This window comes from Bos indicus x Bos taurus, chromosome 4 (assembly GCF_003369695.1).
Source record: "Bos indicus x Bos taurus breed Angus x Brahman F1 hybrid chromosome 4, Bos_hybrid_MaternalHap_v2.0, whole genome shotgun sequence".
NCBI classification, from domain to species: domain Eukaryota; kingdom Metazoa; phylum Chordata; class Mammalia; order Artiodactyla; family Bovidae; genus Bos; species Bos indicus x Bos taurus.
This window is the reverse complement of record NC_040079.1, coordinates 89,675,195-89,702,822: the sequence shown is the minus strand read 5'-3', so window position 1 is coordinate 89,702,822 and position 27,628 is coordinate 89,675,195. Positions and strand designations below refer to the sequence as shown.

Here is a 27,628-nt window from a genome sequence, read left to right as displayed (position 1 = left end):
CTTTCACTTTGAAGTGTGTCTTTTGATTCTCCATTTAGAGAAATGTGTCATGTTTGCTGATCAGAGAATGTCTAACCAAGGCTTCCCTGAAGTCTATTCAGTCACAATAGTTAAGAAAGATGTGAAAATGCAATATGCAACCCAAGGAGTCACATGTGACAGCCCTCAGAAATACCCTGTTTTCTAGAAACACTGCATTGTATGAATGTCTTCAACATTAAAAATAAACAAGAATATCCTGTTTTACAGCACTACCAATTTTTAAAAACCTGATATTTCTAGGCCTCCCAATAATCTAAGGACAAACAATATCTTTAAAGTGGCCTACAATGCCCTATGAGATCCAGACCTGCCTCACCAACCTCATTCCTGCCATGTTCCCTTACTCTCTGCAGCTCAGGCCTCTTTAATCCCTTGGATATGCCCCAATTTTTCCTGCCACAAGGCATTTGAAAATACTATTCCTTCTGCCTGGAATTCTCTTCCCCCGACCTCTTTACCTAAATCATCCAGTTCATAATTTAGGTGTCATCTGTGTCTTTGTTTTTTTACAGTACACTTTCCTTACCCCACAGACCATGTCTACCAACCCAGCTTCTGTTCTCACAACATAATTAACCTTTCCTTCCTATCACTAAAGATGGAATTTTACATTAGTATGATGATTTTATTAATGCCTATCGCATCTTCTGGAATGTTCTATGAGGACAGAGATGAAACTGAATTTATTTTATCACAGAAGCCCCTGCAGTTGGACAGTGCCTGGCACAAGGTATGCTGCTGCTGCTTAGTCGCTTCAGTCGTGTCCGACTCTGTGTGACCCCATAGACATGAGCCCACCAGGCTGTCCTGCCCCTGGGATTCTCCAGGCAAGAACACTGGAGTGGGTTGCCATTTCCTTCTCCAATGCATGAAAGTGAAAAAGTGAAAGTGAAGTCGCTCAGTCGTATCCGACTCTTAGTGACCCCATGGACTGCAACTCACCAGGCTCCTCCATCCGTGGGATTTTCCAGGCAAGAGTACTGGAGTGGGTTGCCATTGCCTTCTCCGGCACAAGGTATAGTTAAGCTCTAAATGATTAAATTGAAGAAATATGAAGATGAATGGAGATACAAACATTAGAACCTTCTCCTGTAAATACACGAGACATAAAACTGTATTTAAAAAAAAAAAAAAACTGTACACTCAGCTAGACAGATTGAAAGAACTTTGAAAGCAGCAGAGTTCAGTGACCATTCACAAATTGATGCTTAATCATGATGAGCAATTTGCTTCTTTTTGAGGTATACTACTAGCTATTCTTATTCATGAGTCCAGTACCCAGCATGACATTTCTACCATTTCTTCTTAACATGTACATAGTGTCTTACATTTGTATTATTCAATGGACTTACATTTGAGGAATGTTCATGATAAAAAGGTGAATTTCCACATCCCTGAGTTATGCATTTTTGTTGTTGTTTTTCAGTCGCTCAGTTGTGTCCAACTCTTTCTGACCCCAAGGACTGCAGCATGCCAGGCTTCCTTGTCCTTCACCATCTCGCAGAGCCTGCTCAAACTCATGTCCATTGAGTTGGTGATACCATTCAACCATCTCGTCCTCTGTTGTCCCCTTCTCTTCCCGCCTTCAATCTTTCCCAGCATTGGGGTCTTTTCTAATGAGTCAGCTGTTTTCATCAGGTGGCCAAAGTATTAGAGCTTCAGCTTCAGCATCAGTCCTCCCAATGAATTTTCAGGACTGATTTCCTTTAGGATTGACTGGTTTTGATCTCCTTGCAGTCCAAAAGACTCTCAAAAGTCTTATCCAACACCGTAGTTCAAAAGCATCAATTCTTCGGCAGTCAGCCTTCTTTATTGCCCAACTGTCACATCCATAAATGACTACTGGTAAAACCATAGCTTTGACTATATGGATTTTTGTTGGCAAAGTAATGTCTCTGCTATTTAATATGCTGTCTCAGTTTGTTATTGCTTTTCTTCCAAGGAGCAAGCGTCTTTTATTTTTTATTTTTTTTCATGTCCTATTTTTTTATTTTTTTTAAATTTTATTTTATTTAACTTTACAATATTGTATTGGTTTTGCCATATATCAAAACGAATCTGCCACAGGTATACATGTGTTCCCCATCCTGAACCCTCCTCCCTCCTCCCTCCCCATACCATCCCTCTGGGTCGTCCCAGTGCAACAGCCCCAAGCATCCAGTATACTGGCGACTCATTTCATATATGATATTATACATATTTCAATGCCATTCTCCCAAATCATCCCACCCTCTCCCTCTCCCACAGAGTCCAAAAGACTGTTCTATATATCAGTGTCTCTTTTACTGTCTCGTATACAGGGTTATTGTTACCGTCTTTCTAAATTCCATATATATGTGTTAGTATACTGTATTGGTGTTTTTCTTTCTGGCTTACTTCACTCTGTATAATAGGCTCCAGTTTCATCCACCTCATTAGAACTGATTCAAATGTATTATTTTTAATGGCTGAATAATACTCCATTGTGTATATGTACCATAGCTTTCTTATCCATTCATCTGCTGATGGACATCTAGATTGCTTCTGTGTCCTGGCTATTATAAACAGTGCTGTGATGAACATTGGGGTACATGTGTCTCTTTCAATTCTGGTTTCCTCAGTGTGTAAGCACAGCAGTGGGATTGCTGGATCTTAAGGCACTTTCTAACACCATACACAAAAATAAACTCAAAATGGATTAAAGATCTAAACGTAAGACCAGAAACTATAAAACTCCTAGAGGAGAACATAGGCAAAACACTCTCTGACATACATCGCAGCAGGATCCTCTATGACCCACCTCCCAGAATATTGGAAATAAAAGCAAAAATAAACAAATGGGACCTAATTAAACTTAAAAGCTTCTGCATATCAAAGGAAACTATAAGCAAGGTGAAAATACAGCCTTCAGAATGGGAGAAAATAATAGCAAATGAAGCAACTGACAAACAACTAATCTCAAAAACATACAAGCAACTCCTCCAGCTCAACTCCAGAAAAATAAATGACCCAATCAAAAAATGGGCCAAAGAACTAAATAGACATTTATCCAAAGAAGACATACAGATGGCTAACAAACACATGAAAAAATGTTCAACATCACTCATTATCAGAGAAATGCAAATCAAAACCACTATGAGGTACCATTTCACGCCAGTCAGAATGGCTGCGATCCAAAAGTCTACAAGCAATAAATGCTGGAGAGGGTGTGGAGAAAAGGGAACCCTCTTACACCGTTGGTCGGAATGCAAACTAGTACAGCCACTATGGAGAACAGTGTGGAGATTCCTTAAAAAAACTGGAAATAGAACTGCATCTTTTAATTTCATGGCTGCAGTCACCATCTGCAGTGATTTGGGAACCCAAGAAAAGGAAAATCTCTCACTATTTCCATTGTTTTCCATCTATTTGGAATGAAGTGATGGGGCCAGATGCCATAATCTTCATTTTTTGAATGTTGAGTTTTAAGCCAGCTTTTTTACTCTACTCTTTCCCTTTCATCGAGTCTCTTTCATTCCTCTTTTGTTTCTGCCATAAGGTTGCTATCATTGCAGATCTGAGGTTATTGATGTTTCTCCCATCAATCTTGATTCCAGCTTGTGCTTCATCCAGCCTGGCATTTTGCATGATGTACTCTGCATAGAAGTTGAATGAGCAGGGTGGCGATATATAGCCTTGACGTAGTCCTTTCCCAATTTGGAACCAGCCCATTGTTCCACGTCCAGTTCTATCTCTTGCTTCTTGACCTGTGTACAGATTTCTCAGGAGGCAGGTCTGGTATTCCCATCTCTAAGAATTTCCCACAGTTTGTTATGATCTACATAATGAAAGGTTTTAGTATAGTCAATCAGAAGTAGATGTTTTTCTAGAATTCTCTTGCTTTTTCAATGATCCAATGCTGCTGCTGCTAAGTCGCTTCAGTCGTGTCCGACTCTTTGCGACCCCAGAGAAGGCAGCCCACCGGGCTCCCCCATCCCTGGGATTCTCCAGGAAAGAACACTGGAGTGGGTTGCCATTTTCTTCTCCAGTGTATGAAAGTGAAAAGTGAAAGTGAAGTCGCTCAGTCATGTCCGACTCTTTGCAACCCCATGGACTGCAGCCTACCAGGCTCCTCCGTCCATGGGATTTTCCAGGCAAGAGTACTGGAGTGGGGTGCCATGATCCAATGGGTGTTGGCAATTTGATCTCTGGTTCCTCTCCCTTTTCTAAATCCAGCTTGAATTTCTGGAAAGTCAAGGTTCACGTACTGTTACTTGGAGAATTTTGAGCCTGCCTTTGCTAGTATGTGAGATGAGTACAATTGTGCAATAGTTTGAACATTCTTTGGCATTGCCTGTCTTTGGGATTGGGATGAAAATTGACCTTTTATAGTCCCGTGGCCACTGCTGAGTTTTCCAAATTTGCTGGCATATTGAGTGTGGCACTTTCACAGCATCATCTTTTAGGATTTCAAATAGCTTACCTGGAATCCCATTACCTCCACTAGCTTTGTTTGTAGTGATACTTCCTAAGGCCCACTTGACTTTGCATTCTAGGTTGTCTGGCTCTAGGTGAGTGATCACACCATCATGGTTACCATTGTGGTTTTGCCTTTTTTTACCTGCCAACTATTCCCTAGTACCCTGACCAAAGCTGCCAAGATGGCTCCTTTCTAGACTCACCTAGCATGCAGGGTTTCTAGATTATCCTTGCTTTCTAATAAGACACATGAGGCCAAGAAGAAACTAGTTCAGGGATTTTATTCTCTCTTCATTCCTTACCAGTTGCAAAGCCAAGTGTTCCTGAAACCTCCTTCCCTCTGTCTGGAAGTGGTTGTCTTCAGCTATCTGAACATTCATGGGCATCAAAGCTTCTCATAGGACACATAACCATGCTGCTGAATCCCAAAGAATTTTGCTCAGGACTTACAGCCAAGCTTTTGCTGTCAGTGCTGGATAAACATTACAAAGGAGAGGAAAATTTTCCCATCTCTTTTTGTCTAACTTAAGACAGGAATAAAGACCATGTTAATGGCCAAACACTATGTTTTCATGTCTCACTTAGAACATCAATGGATGAGTGTCTGCTTATTATTTTATAGAAATGTAAAAGGCAAAATGTGAGATTTCAAGAAGAAGATGGGCTTTTACTAGAATGTTTAATGGTTTTACACATTCTTTTTTCTCACCAACAGACAACTCATTGTATAGAAGAGATACCCTGGGATGCCCTGCTTGAGATCCTCACTGTTTTTTGTGTACGCTTCCTCTGAGAAGGTAAAATCATTATGTGGTAGTGTTGGCATCTCAGGTTACATGTGGGGTATTTTTCAAAAGGTCTCCCCAAAATAGAGCCAGTTTACTTTGTCACATTGCTGCTTTTCAATTTTGTGCTCATTTTAATTGCATCCACTCAGCAGTTCATTATAGTCTCAGTCCCTGAAGGTCACTCACTGTTACCACCTCTGAAGCTGGTGCTGCACAAAACAGCATGACAGCACAGAGGAAGACCTCTGACTGCACTGTCCCTTCCTCAGATACTCACCACCTCAGCTACTTTTAATGCCTCCCTACCAAACTTGCAGCTTCAAAGAAAATGACTTTAGCATGCAGGTTTTATGTGGCATTTTAGACATCATAGGGTTTGTGTATGGGCTGTAAGGGGCGAGAGCCCTTTCTTAGACCTCTGAGGTCTCGTAAAGGCAGTTCCTGATCTTGCTTATCTATAATGCTTAGCCCCTTTATAGACATCTTCCTGATGTCAAGCGTGACAAGAAAGTAAATAAAATGGAGAACTTCCCATATATGTTTTAGAAATGAATTGGGAAGCCCTTGAATCACTGGTCTTGCATGATCTAGCGCTTTACCACTCCCTGTTTTAAGGGGAGACTCTATGTTTGGAAGTCTGATCAGGTTGCAATCTACAAAATCACAGCTCTGGAAAGAACTCCCTATTCGATATGCATCCATAGAGACATGAGTATATTATTCCTTCCAAAGTCAGCTGCAATTGAAGCTCACTAAATTGACTCCACATCTTCCTATCTCAGGCAGTGACAGAGGAATAGCAAATATTTTTTACTAAAATGCTCATTTTTAACCAACCCCTTTTTTGAAGATTTCTCTATCATTGATGCGGAGGACATGATCTTTACTTTATAGAAGATGGCAGAACACCAGCAAATCAGTGTTTGAGTCCAGGGGCTGCTGTCAGTGCATCAAATGCTTATCCAGCAACTGTGTCTTTTGCCAGCAATGTCATGCAGAGTTGAGGACAGAATTTATTGTAATTGTAAGAGGATTAATGTCAAAAGGTAATTTGCATTTTTGTGAGCATAAATATATATGTATGCATGCACGGAGGGTCATGCATTGCACAAACATACCTGTCTTCACCCCTTGGTACTCCATATTAATGGTAGCCAAGAAAATCATGCTAATTGATATATCTCACATTGTGTAACAATGTGTTTCAACAGATAGCTTATACCAGTTCCTGTACTAAGCTGCCTACACTGAGTGGTAGATGACTGGTTTCTTTTTATTTGTTCATTCTGTTCATTTTCATGGGGAGCGCCCCAACACCCATCATCTTCCCACTCTCCTCTCTTCTAGCAGAATTTTCCTGAACTGGGTTGTATTCAGAATTATGAAGTTGTAATGGTGAATGGATGGAAAATGAAAGGAAAGCCAAGCAAGGGAAAATGTGGAAATCTGGTAGTCAAACCCTTAATCAAGTTGGTTTTACTTGGTTCACATGAAAAAAGTACCTCTTCAGCAAGTGCTACCTTCCCGAAGATTACTTTTGTCACATCTCAAAATGGTGATGATCATTTATTAAATGGATGTGATGTTACAGGCACCGTGCTAAAAGCTGTGTGTGCACAGGGTCAGTTAATCCTCATTCCAGTGCTGTCAGGTATTGCTGGTCTTATCCCCTTTTCACAGCTGCAAACACTGAGGTTCAGAGGAACTCACTCATCCGTGGTCAAATGGCTGCTAGATGATGAGTGCATGCGGGATATGAACATGACAGGTAGTCCAGAGCCTAGACACTTAATTAGGACTTCTCTGCACCATTTATTTTTATCCTTGAAATTCCCAATTATTTTGTAGATTTTGATAACCTATCATGAAGAGGTAATACAGAGGCAACAATAAAAGCTATATAGAGAAGACACCTGAATTTTCTATAAATATGTCAGCAAAATCTGATGCTCTGAAATGTGAATCTTTGTTCTCACCCCTTATATGAACTTGATTTTGCTTGTGACACATACCTCTAAAGCTCACTGTCAATCCTGTGTCCCCTGCCACCACCATCCAAACAGCCAAGACCTAATCATTCCACTAATAGGCTGTAAATAAATTGTCTTCAGAGGTGGAGGTTACCTAGGAGCTAAAATAATAAATTTTAAAATCACAGCTCCTAAACAGTACTGCGTTTTTACAAGAATGCAATTTGACCATCCTTGTGCCCACAAACTTATTTTGAAATCTCACTTCAGTTCAGTTGCTCAGTCGTGTCCAACTCTTTGCAACCCGTGGACTGCAGCACGCCAGGCTTCCCTGTCCATCACCAACTCCCAGAGCTTGCTCAAACTCATGTCGATCACAATGGTGATGCCATCCAACCATCTCATCCTCTGTCATCCCCTTCTCCTCCTGCCTTCGATCTTTCCCAGCATCAGGGTCTTTTCCAGTGAGTCAGTTCTTTGCATTAGGTGGCCAAAGTATTGGAGTTTCAGCTTCAACATCAGTCCTTCCAATAAACATTCAGGACTGATTTCCTTTAGGATGGATTGGTTGGATCTCCTTGCAGTCCAGGGACTCTCAAGAGTCTTCTCTGACACCACAGTTCAAAAGCATCAATTCTTTGACACTCAGCTTTCTTTATAGTCCAACTCTCACATCCATACATGACTACTGAAAAGACCATACCTTTGACTAGATGGACCATTGTTGACAAAGTAGTGTCTCTGCTTTTTAATATGCTGTCTAGGTTTGTCATAGCTTTTCTTCCAAGGAGCAAGCATCTTTTAATTTCATGGCTACTGTCACAATCTGCAGTGATTTTGGAGTCCAAAAAAATAAAGTCTGTCACTGTTGCCATTGTTTCCCCATCTATTTGCCATGAAGTGATGGTACCAGATGCCATGATCTTAGTTTTCTGAATGTTGAGTTTTAAAGCCAACTTTTTCACTCTCCTCTTTCACTTTCATCAAGAGGCTCTGTAGTTCTTCTTTGCTTTATGCCATAAGGGTGCTGTCATCTGTGTCTTTTTTTTTTTTCATTCTTGCTTTTTTTTTTTAATTAATTTATTTTAATTGGAGGCTAATTACTTTACAATATTGTAGTGGTTTTGCCATACATTGACATGAATCAGCCATGGGTGTACATGTGTTCCCCATCCTGAACCCCTCTCCCGCCTCCCTCCCTATCCCATCCATCTGGGTCATCCCAGCGTACCAGCCCTGAGCACCCTGTCTCATGCATCAAACCTGGACTGGTAATCTGTTTCACGTATGATAATATATATGTTTCAATGCTATTCTCTCAAAATCATCCCCCCTCGCCTTCTCCCACAGAGTCCAAAAGACTGTTCTATACATCAGTGTCTCTTTTGCTGTCTCGTACACAGGGTTATTGTTACCATCTTTCTAAATTCCATATATATGCGTTAGTATACTGTATTGGTGTTTTTCTTTCTGGCTTACTTCACTCTGTTTAATAGGCTCCAGTTTCATCCACCTCATTAGAACTGATTCAAATGTATTCTTTTTAATGACTGAGTAATACTCCATTGTGTATATGTACCACAGCTTTCTTATCCATTCATCTGCTGATGGACATCTAGGTTGCTTCCATGTCCTGGCTATTATAAACAGTGCTGCAATGAACATTGGGGTACACGTGTCTCTTTCGATTCTGGTTTCCTCAGCGTGTATGCCCAGCAGTGGGATTGCTGGAATCTCCACACTGTTCTCCATAGTGGCTGTACTAGTTTGCATTCCCACCAACAGTTTAAGAGGGTTCACTTTTCTCCACACCCTCTCCAGCATTTATTGCTTGTAGACTTTTGGATCGCAGCCATTCTGACCAGCGTGAGATGGTACCTCATAGTGGTTTTGATTTGCATTTCTCTGATAATGAGTGATGTTGAGCATCTTTTCATGTGTTTGTTAGCCATCTGTATGTCTCCTGACAGTCTTGATTCCAGATTGTGCTTTGTCCAGCCCAGCATTTCATATGATATACTCTTCAGATAAGTTAAATAAGCAGGATGACAATATATAGCCTTGATGTACTCCTTTCCCAATTTGGAACCAGTCTGTTGTTCCATGTCCTGTTCTAACTGTTGCTTCTTGACCTGCATACGGATTTCTCAGGAGGCAGGTCAGATGGTCTGGTATTCCCATCTCTTGAATAATTTTCCACGGTTTATTGTGATCCATACAGTCAAAGGCTTTGGCGTAGTCAATAAAGCAGAAGTAGATGTTTTTCTGGAACTCTTGCTTTTTCTGTGATCCAACAGATGTTGGCAATTTGATCTCTGGTTCCTCTGCCTTTTCTAAATCTAGCTTGAACATCTGGAAGTTCATGATTCACATACTGTATAAGCCTGGCTTGGAGAATTTTGAGCCTTACTTTACTAGTATGTGAGATGAGTGCAATTGTGCAGTAGTTTGAACATTCTTTGGCAGTGCTTTGGGTGAAATCTACAAATGCCCATTATCATTCCCTTGTAAGAACAGGGACTTCAAAGAATCTCTCAGATGATTTTCCTACTACTGTGGCCCATTCAATTCCCCTGACACTTGTTGAACTTAAACAACCCAGAGTGAGAAAAAATAGCCATTCTGGATGATATTTGTTTGATCAGGGTGTGAAAAATTGAATCACTCAATCAAGCCTGCATATTTAAGGGGACAGCTCAATTGAATGACAGCAGATTTGATGTGTGAGCCTGCATCTGTTAGTGGAGCTGACTAACAAAATGACTGTTGATCGTATGGATAAGTTTTTATCTAGTTCCAGCCTGGAGAAGCAATGAAAAGAAATTATCTACTCGTAAGTGATATCCAATCAAGGTGAGAACTAGAAACTGAATGTTTGGAAGTCTATGTTTATTAGAGCACTGCTTTGTTTTCTCTTATTTTGGGATAGTCTGCTTTGGGGGGATCATATTCACCTATTCAAATGTAAAGATGTAAAGAAGAGAAATCAGAGACCCCTTTAGAAAGTTAGATTTAGAATATTTCATCAAAGTTCATCTTGCATTGCCAGACTGACTTCTTGCTCAATCCTTGTTTTATCTCAGGCTCCTCCTTAGTTAAAATTCTTCTCTTTGAACCATCTCTAGGTTGAAACCTTCTTGGCAAAATAATATAAACCAGCATCTGCAGCTCGATGGACCTTTCAAGCCCTCCCAAGGTGAGAAAATGTTATTTTTCCCTTTTATGTGCTGTGGTTCATGGGGTAGTATTTGTCATCTTGTCATATAACAGTAATGACGTTCATCGTGTTGAAATACAGCCTTAAGCAGCAGCATCTATGGGTATGGGAGCGGTCTCCATACTGTGGCCCTCATCAGCCCCTCCAGGCACTCCCAATGAAAAGATTCTCCTTAAAATGCGCCATTTCATTCTGGTTTGTCACAAGGGTCAGTTCCTCACTAGAACAGTCTTTCTTTTGGAGCAGCAGAGGGATAATTGGTTTTCATGTGGGTGCTTTTTACCATATTTTACACTGACACTTGAAAAATTTGGTATTATATTCTTTAAGGATCCCTCCCCCCTCCCCAATATATACATGCAGACATACACACGCTCCATTTCTATGGGGGAAACAGGTTTGTTGTTTGCCATGAGGACAGCTGTAGTTGAATCATTGTGGTAACATATAGTCAAGGAATTCATGAAGGTGCAAATTGACAGCTCAGAGGGACACAGCTTAGGCTCCCCTTTTGGGAAAGCCACCTCTCTGCTCTTAGCTCTATAGAGACTCAGGGAAGCTGCCAGTAGGGCCACATGTACTCATTCCGTCAAGCCTAACCCCGTTGCCACTGCCCCCTCAGGCTGCACGGAGCCCCTTAAGATTTCTTCATACCTTCAAGCCACACAGTGAAACTCATTTTATCCTCTCTCTACTCTTATCTGTCTTTTAGGGAGAGGGGAACTGTGGGAGAAAGCACACAGAATGATATTCCCACTGACCTCTTCCAGGCGGGATTGTCTCGGTCTCGAATCTCCAGGAGAGACAGTTCTGCCTATTGACAAATAGGCATTCTCAGGCAGTTTTTGAGGAAAAAAAAACACTTTCACAGATGATCTTGTAATTTTTTTGGAGAAAAGTTGCCCAAGAACACATAACCAAAAATATATAAAAATGTTACAGAGGTTAATGATCCAGTCAGTGAGATTTTGTGGTATTTCTGATTTGTAATTTTTTGTCAGTTCACTACCCCTATCCCAAAGAGAACACTAAGTTAAAAAGAAAAACTCATCAAAAGCCCTTCAAAGATTTAGGTGAGACCATTTCAGCAGTTGTTTAGTGTGATGGGGAAAAAATATCCTATAGACAAAAAAGAATTTTCAAATATATGAGATATGACCTCATTTTTTGATCAAAGCATGATGATGGATACCTGACTTTCAAAGCCAAAAACTTACTTTTGTAATATTGCCCCAAATTTTAATTTATGTATATTTAATAATAAACTCTGGGCTTCCCTGGTGGCTCAGCTGGTAAAGAATCTGCCTGCAATACAGGAGACCCCGATTCAATCCCTGGGTTGGGAAGATTCCCAGGAGAAGGGCATGGCAACCCACTCCAGTATTCTTGCCTGCAGAATTCTATGGACAGAGTAGCCTGGCGGGCTACAGTCCATGGAGTCACAAGGAGTTGGACATCACTGAGTGACTAAGCACAGCGCAATAATCAACTCATTTAGTTGCTTTGTGTTGCTTTAGTTGCTTTATTTAGGTGACAGTGTTTTAGAGAACACAATAGAAGATAGCATTGCTCAAAACAATACATTCCGAATACTTTATTGGGTTGGTGTTATGCATACAGTTGAGTATTTGAGTATACTTACAGTAAAGATTTCCATGCTAAAATTGTTGTAGTCAAAGTCTAGAAGAAGAACTTTGGGGCTTTAGTTGTCCATGAATTAAGATAGATATAAATTATTTTCTAAAAAGAATTTTCATTCTGCTCATTGGTAATGCCTTGACTTCTGGTAATCCTCTGCATGGAAATAGACCAGCTTTATGTTCATTTTTTTCAGTCATGTGTTTTTTGCTAGGCTCTAGTACTTTCACAAGGGGGAGGGTATCTAGTTTGACATTTCATTAAGATACAGTTTTAAATAGCACTGAAAAAGAAATTATATTCCAAATAATTGCCAAAGAGAATAATTTCAAAATCAAGTTATCCAAAACACAGCAAAAGCCTACCTGAAGGAAGCAGAGCTTATGGGGGACCACTCAAAGAATATGAATGAAATTCACATACACTTGGACACACTCTAAATATCTTCCTATTGAATTGCATTTGGGGTAAAGTCTTAGTCCATTTCATTAGCCATATGAAATTGATCATGTTATCTCTCAAGTATTATTGAGGATATTGAGCAATTACAGTACAGAGAATCCCTTGTATATGCAACCTCAAGGACACTTTCTACCTTATCTTAGTATCTGAGCTTCTCCTAACAATTGCTCTTTTTTCTTAAGGATTTGCCTTATGGATACCGTGGCTGGTGTATCGCCCTTTGCTCCTTACAGACATAGTCCAAATAGCCATCCACAAATACCAAATGCCTACAGGCTAGGCATTTTATATTGGTTGATCCCTAGATTTATTTAAGGTCGTTCTCCTTATTTTTCCTTTTTCTACCTCTAGTTAATATTCCTTTTGCTGCATTTTAGTCATCTGGGAAACCATTTTTATAAAAAAGAAGGCTAATAATATTGCTACTTAAGGGAAAGAGTTTATTACCCCAAAGCCTCAGAAAAGCCTGACTTATCCTATAGGAAGCTGGTAAAAATGAGAAAAAATTTCTGCTTGGTTTCTCAAAAAGATTCAAAAAGGAAAAGTTAAAGAGCTTCTTTGAATAAAGAGCAAGCAAGCATAGAAAAAAAATCAAAGCTGAGATAAAGTCAGATACAAATATAGCTAAAATAAGGAAATAGTATAAGAAAAAATATAATATAAAAATGTAAATTTGCTTTGATATTGATTATAGACAGCATAAATAATTTCTAAATTCATATCTATACTATGAAAGACACAGGAGATACCCATTCAGAAGCAGAGTAAAAAATGCAGAGGTAATAAAAAATATGAAAGGCTTATATGCGAAGTCAGACTTGGATAGTAATTTTCCAAATTCAGAAACCAGGGCAGTATGAGGGAAGCAATAGTCATGGATCTAACAGACAAAACTTTTCTGAGTAAAGAAAAATCATGACTCAAAGTGAATTACCAGGGTCTAGGCAAAATTAGTTAGAAGAACCTACATCTAAATCTGGAGTAGGAAATGGCAACCCACTCCAGTATTCTTGCCTGGGAAATCCCATTGACAGAAGGGCCTGGTGGGCTATAGTCCATGGGGTTACAAAGAGTTGGACATGACTGATCAACTAAGCAACCACATCTAAATGAACAGTAATAATTTTTAAAACTTAAATTCAGGAACAAAAAGGAACATTATATAATCACTTTTCAGAAATACGCAGCAATAAGAATGCTCGTTTCTTTTTTTTAATGAAAGAAAAACAAAAGAATGTTATCTATAAAATTTCAAGGCATAAAAAGATTGAGAAGCAAGAATTACATTATAAAATCTAGATGACATATCTATGGCAAGAGTCTCAGTCAGGCAAGGATTAAAGGATATATCACTATGTGTCCTTCCCAAGAAGAATACTTGAAGATAGATCCAGCAAGTGTCAAAAAAACTGGTGGGTTTCTGGAAACAGTGTAAAATCTAGATAATTATTAATAAGCTATTATAGATATAATTGAAGAATTCAATGAGAAATCCTAGAACTATTGGGTGAAAAAGTAGAGTCAAGTGACAAAAAATGATGTATAAAAATGAGCTGTATCTATAACCCTAAATGAAATAAAAACTTTGTAGTAAAGACAGACCATGGAAAATTAACGGGACACTGAATTTTTGGCCGTATATTATAAGGGAGTAGAATCAAAATTTACTTTTATGACCTTAAGAATTAAAGAGATATAGCTAAATTTAATATATCTAGATTGCTATAGAGTTAATTCAGAATTCCCCACTACTGTTAACTGCAAAAGATACCAATAGAGCAACAATCGTATAACCGGTAGAAGAGAGAAAACAAAGACAACAGTATCATCAGAAAGTTTAAAATAAGACCACAGAACCTTGCTAAATTTTAGCTCTAACTTTGTATGTGTAATCTTTGGGGTTTTCTCAGATACAAGGTCATGTCAGCTGTGAATAGGGATAGTGTTGCTTCTTCCTAATTTGAATGCCTTTTCTTTCTTTTTCTTGCCTGCTTGCTCTGGCTAGAACGTCTCATATAATGTTGACTGGAAGTGGCAAAAGTGGGCATTGTTCCTTGTTCTGGGCAGGCAGGCTTTCTGTCTTTTGCCACTGTGTTGTTGGCAGTGGGTTTTTCATGTATAGCCTTTATTGTGGTGTGGAAGTTAACTTCTATTTCTGTTTTACTAAGTGTTTTTTGTCATGAAAGGATGTTGAACTTTGTCAAATTCTTTTATTGCATCAACTGAGATGATTCGGTTTTTTTCCTGCATTCTACTGATGTGAAATATTACCTTGATTAATTTTTGTCTGTTGACCCATTCTGAAATTCCAGAAGTAGGTCCCACTTGGTCATGGTATATAACCCTTTTAATGTACTACTTTGATTTGCTGGTATTTTGTCCAGGATTTTTATGTCAATATTCATAAAGGATGTTTGTTATTTTCTTATAGTGTCTTTGGCATTAGTGTAAAAGTTTGTAATATATATTCTGGATGCAAATTCCTTTTCAGATCTATAAAAAAAAAGAACACAGAAATAAACATGCCAGTTATGACAGTACACACCAGTAAGTTACTATTTCCCCTTAACCCTTTACCTTCAGCCCCATAAAAAGATAACTTAAAGCAACCAAAGCATGTGGTCCTTACAGAAAATCTAATAGAGACAAAGGGGTTTTTGGTTTGTTGTTTGTTTTGTTTTAGGTATATAAATTCATAATTTTGAATATAAATACTGTGGTAGATTGAAGATGACCACAATTGCTTTGTCACATTTCCCCCACCAAGAGGTGGACTCTATTTCCCCAACTTTTATATTAAGCTCACTTGTGACTTGCTTTGACCAATAAAAATCAGCAGAAGGTATTTTCTGGGCCTTGGACTGAAGAAGCCTGGCAGTCTAGGTTTTTGCACTCTTAGAACACAGCCACCGTGCTGTAAGGAAGCCTAAGTTATCTTGCTTGAGACCACAATATATTTTACCACAATAAAAAAGAATATATATTGATAGAACAAATGTCTGTTCTAAAAAATCACTTCATCTTGCTTTATCCTGCCTTATCACAGTTACTTTTAGTATTGATAATGATTTTTTCTTCTTATAGTTTGCTCAGTATTTAAAAAAATTTTTTTAGAAATCCAGATTTTTTAAGGGTTTTCAAATGAAAAGCTTTATCTAGCAGTAATGCCCTCAGACTTCAAACTTAAGCTCCCTAAGGACCAGTGAAGTGTGCTTGCCAGTTGCAAACTGTGGGTTTGCAACATTCCACACAGTATTTTCTATTAAGGAAATGTTTTTTGTAAAAGTTCCAGTTAATTAGCAAAATAACCCATTACTGCTGCTGCTGCTAAGTCGCTTCAGTTGTGTCCGACTCTGTGCAACCCCAGAGACAGCAGCCCACCAGGCTTCCCCGTCCCTGGGATTCTCCAGGCAAGAACCCTGGAGTGGGTTGCCATTTCCTTCTCCAATGCATGAAAGTGAAAAGTGAAAGTGAAGTCACTCAGTCTGTCCGACTCCTAGAACCCGATTACTACCAGTCTCTATTATGCTAGTTGTCCCCTCAATCCAAATTATATAGTTAATATCTAAAGTTTCCATTTCTGAAGTAAATAGATTCAAGGAGGACCAAGTATATGATTCTTGCTGCATTTTTCTTATAGTCAATCCTTATTCAAGCATTTTGTTGCTGGAATATTCTGTATGAATCTCTCATACTCATTTTCTCTCCCTCTTGCCCTTACAGTGTGTTCTAGGGACACAGCTACTTAAAGCTGTCCTCAACCCCCATCCCTCACCTTGATATTTCTCACCTCTGTACCTTTTTAGGGTTGTATTTCCCTGCCTCCCCCTGCAATTTTGCTTTGCTGCACACACACACACAAACACACACACAGACTTCAGCATTTCACTAAAACTCCCTTCTACTATCACCACTTCCCAGTAATGTTCCTTGATCCTGTCCACTCAATCTCATCTAGACTCACAAACCCATGCATGCTTCAAGCTGAATTAGATGACTTTCCTCCAGGCTCCTAACGCTTTTGTTTTCTTCTCTTATTACACTTCTTATATGGCATTCAGTTCAGTTCAGTTCAGTCTCTCAGTCGTTTCCGACTCTTTGCGACCCCATGAATCGCAGCACGCCAGGCCTCCCTGTCCATCACCAACTCCCGGAGTTCACTCAGACTCACGTCCATCGAGTCAGTGATGCCATCCAGCCATCTCATCCTCTGTCGTCCCCTTCTCCTCCTGCCCCCAATCCCTCCCAGCATCAGAGAGTCTTTTCCAATGAGTCAACTCTTCGCATGAGGTGGCCAAAGTATTGGAGTTTCAGCTTTAGCATCAGTCCTTCCAAAGAAATCCCAGGGCTTATCCCCTTCAGAATGGACTGGTTGGATCTCCTTGCAGTCCAAGGGACTCTCAAGAGTCTTCTCCAACGACAGTTCAAAAGCATCAATTCTTCAGCGCTCAGCCTTCTTCACAGTCAAACTCTCACATCCATACATGACGACAGGAAAAACCATAGCTTTGACTAGACGGATCTTTGTTCGCAAAGTAATGTCTCTGCTTTTGAATATGCTATCTAGGTTGGTCATAACTTTCCTTCCAAGGAGTAAGTGTCTTTTAATTTCATGGCTGCAGTCAACATCTGCAGTGATTTTGGAGCCCCCCAAAATAAAGTCTGACACTGTTTCCACTGTTTCCCCATCTATTTCCCATGAAGTGGTGGGACCAGATGCCATGATCTTCGTTTTCTGAATGTTGAGCTTTAAGCCAACTTTTTCACTCTCCACTTTCACTTTCATCAAGAGGCTTTTTAGTTCCTCTTCACTTTGTGCCATAAGGGTGGTATCCTCTGCATATCTGAGGTTATTGATATTTCTCCCAGCAATCTTGATTCCAGCTTGTGTTGCTTCCAGTCCAGTATTTCTCATGATGTACTCTGCATATAAGTTAAATAAACAGGGTGACAATATACAGCCTTGATGAACTCCTTTTCCTATTTGGAACCAGTCTGTTGTTCCATGTCCAGTTCTAACTGTTGCTTCCCGGCCTGCATGCACATTTCTCAAGAGGCAGGTCAGGTGGTCTGGTATTCCCATCTCTTTCAGAATTTTCCACAGTGTATTGTGATCCACACAGTCAAAGGCTTTGGCATAGTCAATAAAGCAGAAATAGACGTTTTTCTGGAGCTCTCTTGCTTTTTCCATGATCCAGCGGACGTTGGCAATTTGATCTCTGGTTCCTCTGCCTTTTCTAAAACCAGCTTGAACATCAGGAAGTTCACGGTTCACATATTGCTGAAGCCTGGCTTGGAGAATTTTGAGCATTACTTTACTAGCGTGTGAGATGAGTGCAATTGTGCGGTAGTTTGAGCATTCTTTGGCATTGCCTTTCTTTGGGATTGGAATGAAAACTAACCTTTTCCAGTCCTGTGGCCACTGCTGAGTTTTCCAAATTTGCTGGCAAATTGAGTGCAGCACTTTCACAGCATCAACTTTCAGGATTTGAAATAGTTCAACTGGAATTCCATCACCTCCACTAGCTTTGTTCATAGTGATGCTTTCTAAGGCCCACTTGACTTCACATTCCAGGATGTCTGGCTCTCGGTCAGTGATCACACCATCGTGATTATCTGGGTCGTGAAGATCTTTTTAATACAGTTCTTCTGTGTATTCTTGCCATCTCTTCTTAATATCTTCTGCTTCTGTTAGGTCCATACCATTTCTGTCCTTTATCGAGCTCATCTTTGCATGAAATGTTCCTTTGGTATCTCTGATTTTCTTGAAGAGATCCCTAGTCTTTCCCATTCTGTTGTTTTCCTCTATTTCTTTGCATTGATCGCTGAAGAAGGCTTTCTTATCTCTTCTTGCTATTCTTTGGAACTCTGCATTCAGATGTTTCTATCTTTCCTTTTCTCCTTTGCTTTTCGCTTCTCTTCTTGTCACAGCTATTTGTAAGGCCTCCCCAGACAGCCATTTTGCTTTTTTGCATTTCTTTTCTATGGGAATGGTCTTGATCCCTGTCTCCTATACAATGTCACGAACCTCATTACATAGTTCGTCAGGCACTCTTATCTATCAGATCTAGGCCCTTAAATCTATTTCTCACTTCCACTGTATAATCATAAGGGATTTGATTTAGGTCATACCTGAATGGTCTACTGGTTTTCCCTACTTTGTTCAATTTAAGTCTGAATTTGGCAATAAGGAGTTCATGGTCTGAGCCACAGTCAGCTCCTGGTCTTGTTTTTGCTGACTGTATAGAGCTTCGCCATCTCTGGCTGCAAGAATGTAATCAATCTGATTTCGGTGTTGATCATCTGGTGATGTCCATGTATAGAGTCTTCTCTTGTGTTGTTGGAAGAGGGTGTCTATTATGACCAGTGTATTTTCTTGGCAAAACTCTATTAGTCTTTGCCCTACTTCATTCCATATTCCAAGGACAAATTTGCCTGTTACTCCAGGTGTTTCTTGACTTCCTACTTTTGCATTCCAGTCCCCTATAATGAAAAGGACATCTTTTTTGGGTGTTAGTTCTAAAAGGTCTGTAGGTCTTCATAGAACCATTCAACTTCAGCTTCTTCAGCGTTACTGGTTGGGGCATAGACTTGGATTACTGTGATATTGAGTGGTTTGCCTTGGAAACGAACAGAGATCATTCTGTCGTTTTTGAGATTGCACCAAGTACTGCATTTCGGACTCTTTTGTTGACCATGATGGCCACTCCATTTCTTCTGAGGGATTCCTGCCCACAGTAGTAGATATAATGGTCATCTGAGTTAAATTCACCCATTCCAGTCCATTTCAGCTCGCTGATTCCTAGAATGTCGACATTCACTCTTGCCATCTCTTGTTTGACCACTTCCAATTTGCCTTGATTCGTGGACCTGACATTCCAGGTTCCTATGCAATATTGCTCTTTATAGCATCAGACCTTGCTTCTATCACCAGTCACATCCACAGCTGGGTATTCTTTTTGCTTTGGCTCCATCCCTTCATTCTTTCTGGAGTTATTTCTCCACTGATCTCCAGTAGCATTTTGGGCACCTACTGACCTGGGGAGTTTCTCTTTCAGTATCCTATCATTTTGCCTTTTCATACTGTTCATGGGGTTCTCAAGGCAAGAATACTGAAGTAGTTTGCCATTCCCTTCTCCAGTGGACCACATTCTGTCAAATCTCTCCATCATGACCCACCCGTCTTGGGTTGCCCCACGGGCATGGCTTAGTTTCATTGAGTTAGACAAGGCTGTGGTCCTAGTGTGATTAGATTGACTAGTTTTCTGTGAGTATGGTTTCAGTTTGTTTGCCCTCTGATGCCCTCTTGCAATACCTACCGTCTTACTTGGGTTTCTCTTACCTTGGGCGTGGGGTATCTCTTCACGGCTGCTCCAGCAAAGCGCAGCCATTGCTCCTTATCTTGGACGAGGGGTATCTCCTCACCACTGCCCTTCCTAACCTTCATTACGTTTATCTTTTTGTGTGTTCACTTCCTCCCAACCTCCTTATTACTAACCTGTAAGATAAACTGTATTTCATTTACTTTTGGATTTCCCAGCACCTAGCAATGAGACCAGTGGGAGGTGACTCATTGACCAAATCAGAAAAAAATGAGTGAGTGAGTAGCTTGAACCCCATGATATTAAATCTCTGCAAATAGTAATGCAGAAAACTGCATGGTTCCTTCCTCTAGTACGTTAATAACCTACTTGTCAGTTATTTGCTAGAATATGGATCCTTTACATTTCTTATTGTTCTCTCACAAATAGCTACATAAAAAACCTGGGAATGTTCGGCCACATTTGTAGTGTAGAATTTGTATCTGTTACTATGACATCTCTGTTTTATTCAGAATCTACTTCATTAAGTCCAGAATGGGTTAGTTTCAATACACAATTTGCAGCTGAATGTTGTTCTAATAACAAAATTCATCAGACAGAGACATCCTTCAAAGGTACTAAGAGTTAACTGTGTAATTTTCTTAATAAGACAGAGAAGGCAGTGCATCATTTTTTTTAACTATGGCATGCTCTGTGACACCATGTAATTTTTGGGGTATCTATACTTTGCTTGGAAAAAAACAATACCTAGTTTCTTTTTAAGACTATTTTTGCTGCCAAGAAAAAAAATCATTTGCTCTGTCACAATTATGGCAATAAATCTTACAGTGAAGACATTTAATGATGGCTACAAAGCTTCCTTTATTTTACCTTACAGAGACAGGCTTTAAGCTGAACTAACTTGGCATGTCAGGAAAAGCAAAGAATGGATGTGTTTTAGTTTTACAAATGCCTGTTTAAGAAATATGTTGTTAAAAAGTACTTTTTTGGTCCTAAGTTTGCATGGCCTATGATAAGACTGTTGCCTTCTGTATATAATAAGTTTAATTACATTCAGAAGTAAAAGATTTAGACTTTTTGTTCTTGGGAACTAAAATTTTAAGTTGAACTTGAAATAAGGTTGACTAACTCAGTTGTTTCAGACTTTTGCATCTTGAGGTTCCATTGGCTTCTAAATTTTTGAATTAATTTTGACTAGGAAATATGCTCAGAATATAAAATTCAGGAAGTCCCAAAGAGAGTATAGTGAAGTATCCTTCCTACCCTGGGCTCCCTGCTCTACTTAACACTTTCCCCAATCCATGCACTTATACCAACTTCTTCTGTATCATTTCAGAAGTGTTATATGCAAAGCAAATATTGAATATGAACATGCAATTTTCTTATTTAATGTCTTTGAGACTATCCCATATCAATACATATTGCATTTATTTTAATAGCTGCATAGAATCCCATTAGATGGATAGAATGTAATTTATAATCAGTCACATATTGATAAATAAATGTTATTACAAATGATATCTCAAATGCTTATCATTGGCACATGTATCTTTCCACAAATGTGAAATTATGTATGCAGCTTGAATTCACAGAAGAGAAATTGCTAGGTCAAAGGTTATGTATGTTTTTCTCTTAACAGATATTGCAAACCAATTTCCTTAGGTGTTATACCAATTTATATGCCACCAACATAAGTGTGCCTGAATTTTCACATTCTCACCAGAGAACATGTTACCAAAATTTAATTTTTACCAAATATAAAGGTTACAGGATATTCCCATATATTATAAACTATGGAATAGCTCTTATTTTTTCAAGATAGGTATCTGAAAAACTTGTTTTTAATGTGAAAATGTTCTTATTTAGAACATCTGAGCTAACTTTGATGAGTGACATAATCTGAAATGGTTTAACACTCATCAAAAAAGGAATTTAGGTGTTCGCAGCCGCCGCTGCGCCGCTGTCGCTCTCCAACGCCAGCGCCGCCTCTAGCTTGCCGAGCTCCAGCCGAAGGAGAAAGAGGGTAAGTAAGGAGGTCTATATACCATGGCTCGTACAAAGCAGACTGCCCGCAAATCGACCAGTGGTAAAGCACCGAGGAAGCAACTCGCTACAAAAGCCGCTCGCAAGAGTGCGCCCTCTACTGGACGGGTGAAGAAACCTCATCGTTACAGGCCTGGTACTGTGGCACTCCGTGAAATTAGACGTTATCAGAAGTCCACTGAACTTCTGATTCGCAAACTTCCCTTCCAGAGTCTGGTGCGGGAAATTGCTCAGGACTTCAAAACAGATCTGCGCTTCCAGAGTGCAGCTATTGGTGCTTTGCTGGAGGCAAGTGAGGCCTACCTGGTTGGCCTTTTTGAAGACACCAACCTGTGTGCTATCTGTGCCAAACGTGTAACAATTATGCCAAAAGACATTCAGCTAGCATGCCGCAAATGTGGAGAACGTGCTTAAGAATCCACTATGATGGGAAACATTTCATTCTTAAAAAAAAATTCTCTTCTTCCTGTTATTGGTAGTTCTGAACGTTAGATATTTTTTTTCCATGGGGTCAAAAGGTACCTAAGTATATGATTACAAGTGGAAAATAGGGGACAGAAATCAGGTATTGGCAGTTTTTCCATTTTCATTTGTGTGTGAATTTTTAATATAAATGCAGGGACATAAAGCATTAATGAAAGTCAAAATGTTTCAGTGAACAAGTTTCAGCAGTTCAACTTTATAACAGTTATAAATAAACCTGTTAAATTTTTCTGGACAATGCCAGAATTTGGATTTTTTTAAAACAAGTAAATTTCTTATTGACTGCAAAAAAAAAAAAAATTAAAAATTTTTCTTTATAGAGTATGCACACATCAAAACAGAGGAAAGAAGAATGTGAAATCTTTCCCCACTTCCTTTTTCCCCCAGCTCTAAATCCATTCTGTACTGGCTAGTCTTTACTCACTGCTCTCCCACCTTTTCTTTCGTAATAAAGAGATCGTTTACTTGACAGTTATTTTTTCCTAAGTGTGGTTGTTCGAAGTATAGTGACTGGATAAAACCAAATGTCTTTGGAATTTGAGGGCAAATTCAACTAATAGGAGACAGGACATTTTTGCCTTTTCTTTTAACCAGTTTACCAGATCATCTTCTATACTAATTTTCCTTTAGATCTGAGTTTTTATTTATTTCCTTTTCTGCTTTCTTAGGAAAGAAACCTATCCCCTGAATCTGCAGAGCTGACTTAAATGCTCTTTTCCAAAGCAGAGCACAAATTAATGAAGTCTTTTATTATATGGTAGTCACTGTCATTGTGGTTAAATACAAATAGTGCAGAGGCAGTGCTTTTTAAAGATACACACAAACACACATGTGCAGTGGTTTCTCTTTGATGAATATGGCAACCTGTTCATTTTTTCACAGCTGTAAGAAGACAGTTGTTAACAAGTAAAATCCAAATATCCATTTCGTCTTCTCAAATGAGAGAGAATATAAATAAGTTAAAGCTAAAACTTCACTAAGATTCATATACTTGGCCATGTATTTATATTTGAGGAACATTAAAAAATTATATTTGGCCATTCTAAAAATTAAAATGCAAAATTGGGCACAATGGGAGGTCCAATTGAGATAGTGTTGCAGATTAATGCTTAAATATTATAGTTAGCCATGCTGATGCTGTGCTTAGTTGCATCTGACTCTTTGTGACCCCATGGACTGTAGCCCACCAGGCTCCTCTGTCCATGGGGATTCTCCAGGCAAGGATACTGGAGTGGGTTGCCATGCCTTTCTCCAGGAGATCTTACTGACCCAGGAAGCAAACCAGGATCTCCTGCATTGCAGACAGATTCTTTAGCAGCTGAGCTACCGGGAAGCCCATAGTTGGCCATAATGTTAGGGGAAACACACTGACTGAAACTGCCCACCCTGGCCAGGCAACATAGTAACCACTTGCATGAGTTGTTTTATGACAGGAGGTCCTGGTAATGAACATGGAACTAATAAGCCACCACCAACCGGAAGAGTTCGGGAAAGGTCAAAAGGGGTTACCACATGTCAGACCACATCCCAGAATCCTTCTCTCTGGCATCCATCTTGGCTGAACAAGGCATACACCGCCAGAAAGGACTCTGAGTCAGAATGATTGGCTAAAGACAACCCAGAAGCTAATCCCATCACCATAAAACCTGAGACTGCAAGCCATGTAGCAGAGCTGTTCTCCTGGGTTCTCTTACCCTACTGCTGTCCACCTGGGTGCCCTTTCACGATAAAATCTCTTGCTTTGTCAGCATATGTGTCTCCTCGGATAGTTCATTTCCGAGTATTAGACAAGAGCCCAGTTTTGGACACTGGAAGGGTTCCCCCTTCCTGCAACAATAACAGGCTCTAAAATTAAGGTTTACGCTAAAACCAAAACAAAAAATTAATTTAAAAGTATGAAAAAAGCCAATGATAGTTTCAGTAGGTTTTTTAGCCCAAGTATCCCTTGATTTAAGCACACTCAGTAGCAAAATCTTTGGTAACATTGATAAAGAAGTCAATCCATTATACATATCTAAAGGACCAGTTCCAAGTACTGATATTTTAGTTTTAGTTTTGCTTTTGGTTAAAAATAATATATGCTGGGTGTTAAGCACATTCTGATGAAGTATGCTATTATAGTTAGTTCTAGTAGATATATTTATGTTTTGTATTAAAAAAAAAAAAAAAGAGGCAAAAACTTTGAGAGAAACTGTTAGGCCAGAGGTGAAATCAAAAGGAAGATTCCAAGTATACAACAGGCAGAATTTAACAATACAGATAGAGCAGGAAAAATGTAATACAAAGCATGCTGAAGCACGAACCAAAATGTGTTGGCAAGATTTCTAGAAAGAGAGTGGTGATGCAAGAGAAAGTTGATAATGTGCACTGAAATGTCAGGGACCATAAATAGGGTGTGTTCCAAGAAGAAACTTTTTTATGTCTCTTGCATTTGCAAGCGGGTTCTTTACCACTGACGCTACCTAGTAAGCCACAAAGAACCTTTTTTAAATAATGCTAATGTTATTGTCAAGAATAGCTTATGGTCTGAATCTCTTGTTAGGTGGAGAATGACCTCTCAGTTCTAAAGCAGTGATTATTAGTGTGTGGTCCCATACCAGTATCATGGGCATCACTTTTGGGAACTTGTTAAAAATAAACTGAGTTGAGGCCCCAAAATCTGCAAATTTTACAAGCTTTCCAGGGATTCTGATGAAGGTTCAAGTCTGGAGCCCACTGTTCATAGACTGAAGCTATTGTCTCAGTGGTTATAAGAATTGGAATGTGTCAAATAAGCCCTTTTAGATTCCAGTAAGCTCTATTTCCATGTCCTGGTATCATAAGATTGTCTGTCTGGAGCAGGAGGAAACAGGCTGAGGAATAGTCTCCATTCTGTGGTATATCTTCACAATCACAGTTCATAAATTAGTTTTGGTTTCTCACCATCCCAGAAGTCTGTTCTGTATTATTGATTATTGTAGTAGAAGAGAAAGGCTTTTTCTGCTATTGGAAAGGAATGTTAATTGTATCAGTTTTCCCTTACTTATACCAATGTGAGGCAAACACCATAATGAACACAAACTCCATGTGGAAATCTTGGAAAATATGTGCTTTCTAGATGGCAAAGCCTTTTGGGCATCCTCCGCTCATATGCCACAGAGACCACCATGTTGTTGTTGTTTTTATTGTTAACTCATAGTAGTTAATCACTACAATAAGAATTAATATTTATTGAGCATTCTAAAGCTAAGCGTTGTGTTGAGAAAAAACTTATTTAAGCCATTGGTGTATGAGTTAGGTGCTATTATAACTCATTTTATACATAGTGGAACTTGAAGGGGTTAAGTAACTTGTCTAAGATCATTCAATTAATAAATATGTGGAAAAAAGGACCTCACTAGATTTGATGCCAGATCTCATATTATTAAAATCCTACAGTCTCTTCTTCTCTATGCCTTTTACCTGGACTGAGACAGTCCCCCAAGATCTTTCTTCTGTTCTTGATAGCTTCCACAACCCATTCTGTTCTGGGCTTTTGTTCACAATCAACATCTACAAAGAAGTGAGATACCTTTTAACTTTTTTTCCCACTATTCCTCTTCTTATACAGAACATAAGTGTGTAGGCTATAGAGTTTTAAGGATTTTATTGCCTTCATAATGAGAAAACCAGATATCTAAAACGGACTAACATGGAGAAAGTAACCAACTTTTAAAAAATATATATATATTATTATGTTTAATAAATAGATGTCATACTATATTTAATAAAATTACTGCATTTAATATTAAAATACATATTTTAAAGATATATTACTAAGGTCTTAAAATTGTGTTTTATAATCCCTGAATTCCTTACCATATTGTAAGGCAAGTCCAAGGGAGTTTCTCTGGATTTTGTACATTTTGAGTCGAGTAGGGGGAGGGGGATTGGGACCAGAGAAATAAGCAGGCATTCTCACATAGGTTGTTCCTGAACTTCCCCCCCCCCCCCCAGCCTTTTCTTTAACATCCTTGCCAATGCTTGCCTTCCTCTCAACTTCTCATCCAGCTCCATCTCAGTTCCTATCAATTGCATCTTCTAAGTAGCCCTGTATTTGGTGACTTCTTCCTGCTTTTACTGTTACCACCTTTAGTATTAACTGATGTTTTTGAATTACATACTGAAGATAGTAGAGATATACAGAAGGCATTTAAGGCAAGGAAGTGGCATAATCACATATGAATTTCAGAGTCATCATTCAGACAGATATGCAGAGGACAGATTTGAAGGGAAACCAGAGGCAATGAGATAAATTAGATAAGGATGAATTAAATAAAAAGCATAGGAGCACTGAATACGGTGAAGGCAAATGATGGAAACTTCTGTATTGGTTTCTGTTCCTGTTCTTTGCAGATTACAAATTCATTTAACATTCATTCAGTAAATGTGTACTGAGCACCTAACCATGTGAGAGATGTGTTGCTAGGCTATGGCAACACAATAGTGAAGAGAACAGAACACAAAAATGCCTCTACGTAGCTAATGCTTTGTGTTGTTGGCCACCGTTATACTTTTACATGAATGCATGCTCTGAGAGACTATTTTACTAAACAAAAAAATGTATTCCTGGGTAGGTCACTGATTTGGGGATGAGGACACGGAACCAGGAGAGGAGAAGTCATGAAGATAAACCTTCCCTGTCTTGTGGTCTTAACTAGGTTTCCCCCAGACAGAAGGGAGGTAGTTGGCCATTAGTTACTATTAAATAGAATCATATATTCAGATTTTTTAGATGTCCTGTCATCCAGCATATAGTAAACTCAAGAATGAATAGAATATAAGTCAGCTAAGTCTGAATTTGGATAAAGGAAAAATAAAAAGACTGCTATCTCTAAAGAAATGTAGGTAGAAGCCCAGGTCAGAGGCTTGCCATCTCTAGGAGGGTCACCAGGTCATGATGCTTGGGAGTGGATGGTTATCCAAAGAGAATCCAAAGATGAAATGGCTGAAGAATTGTGAAAGAAAACAACTATGGCTAGGCTACTGTGAACGTGGTATTGGGCTTGAAAGCAACAAGGCTAAGTTTGATGCCCTGCTATGTTCTGCACAAGCTGTATGATTTTAAGCACATGAGACAGTCCTTCTGAGCTTGTTTTCCTATCTTTAAAAATGATACATTAACACTTATTCTAATCACACTACAGCATAATGTGAAAAGTCAAGATTAGAGTGAGAGGCTAATAAAAAGCTATATTTTATCAGTTT

At 39.1% G+C, this 27,628-nt stretch overlaps 1 protein-coding gene across 1 annotated transcript; it reads left to right on the top strand.

Moving 5' to 3' along the window:
- The first annotated feature begins 21,884 nt into the window (after positions 1-21,884).
- LOC113891642 (histone H3.3-like) lies at positions 21,885-22,365 on the top strand. Its single transcript, XM_027539958.1, has one exon. The coding sequence runs from the start codon at positions 21,923-21,925 to the stop codon at positions 22,331-22,333; it is 411 nt and encodes a 136-aa protein (XP_027395759.1). The 5' UTR covers positions 21,885-21,922; the 3' UTR covers positions 22,334-22,365.
- The last annotated feature ends 5,263 nt before the right edge of the window (positions 22,366-27,628 follow it).

Excerpts from the sequence above, each read along its gene's own strand:
- LOC113891642 (XM_027539958.1), top strand. The coding sequence starts at position 21,923 with ATGGCTCGTACAAAGCAGACTGCCCGCAAATCGACCAGTGGTAAAGCA.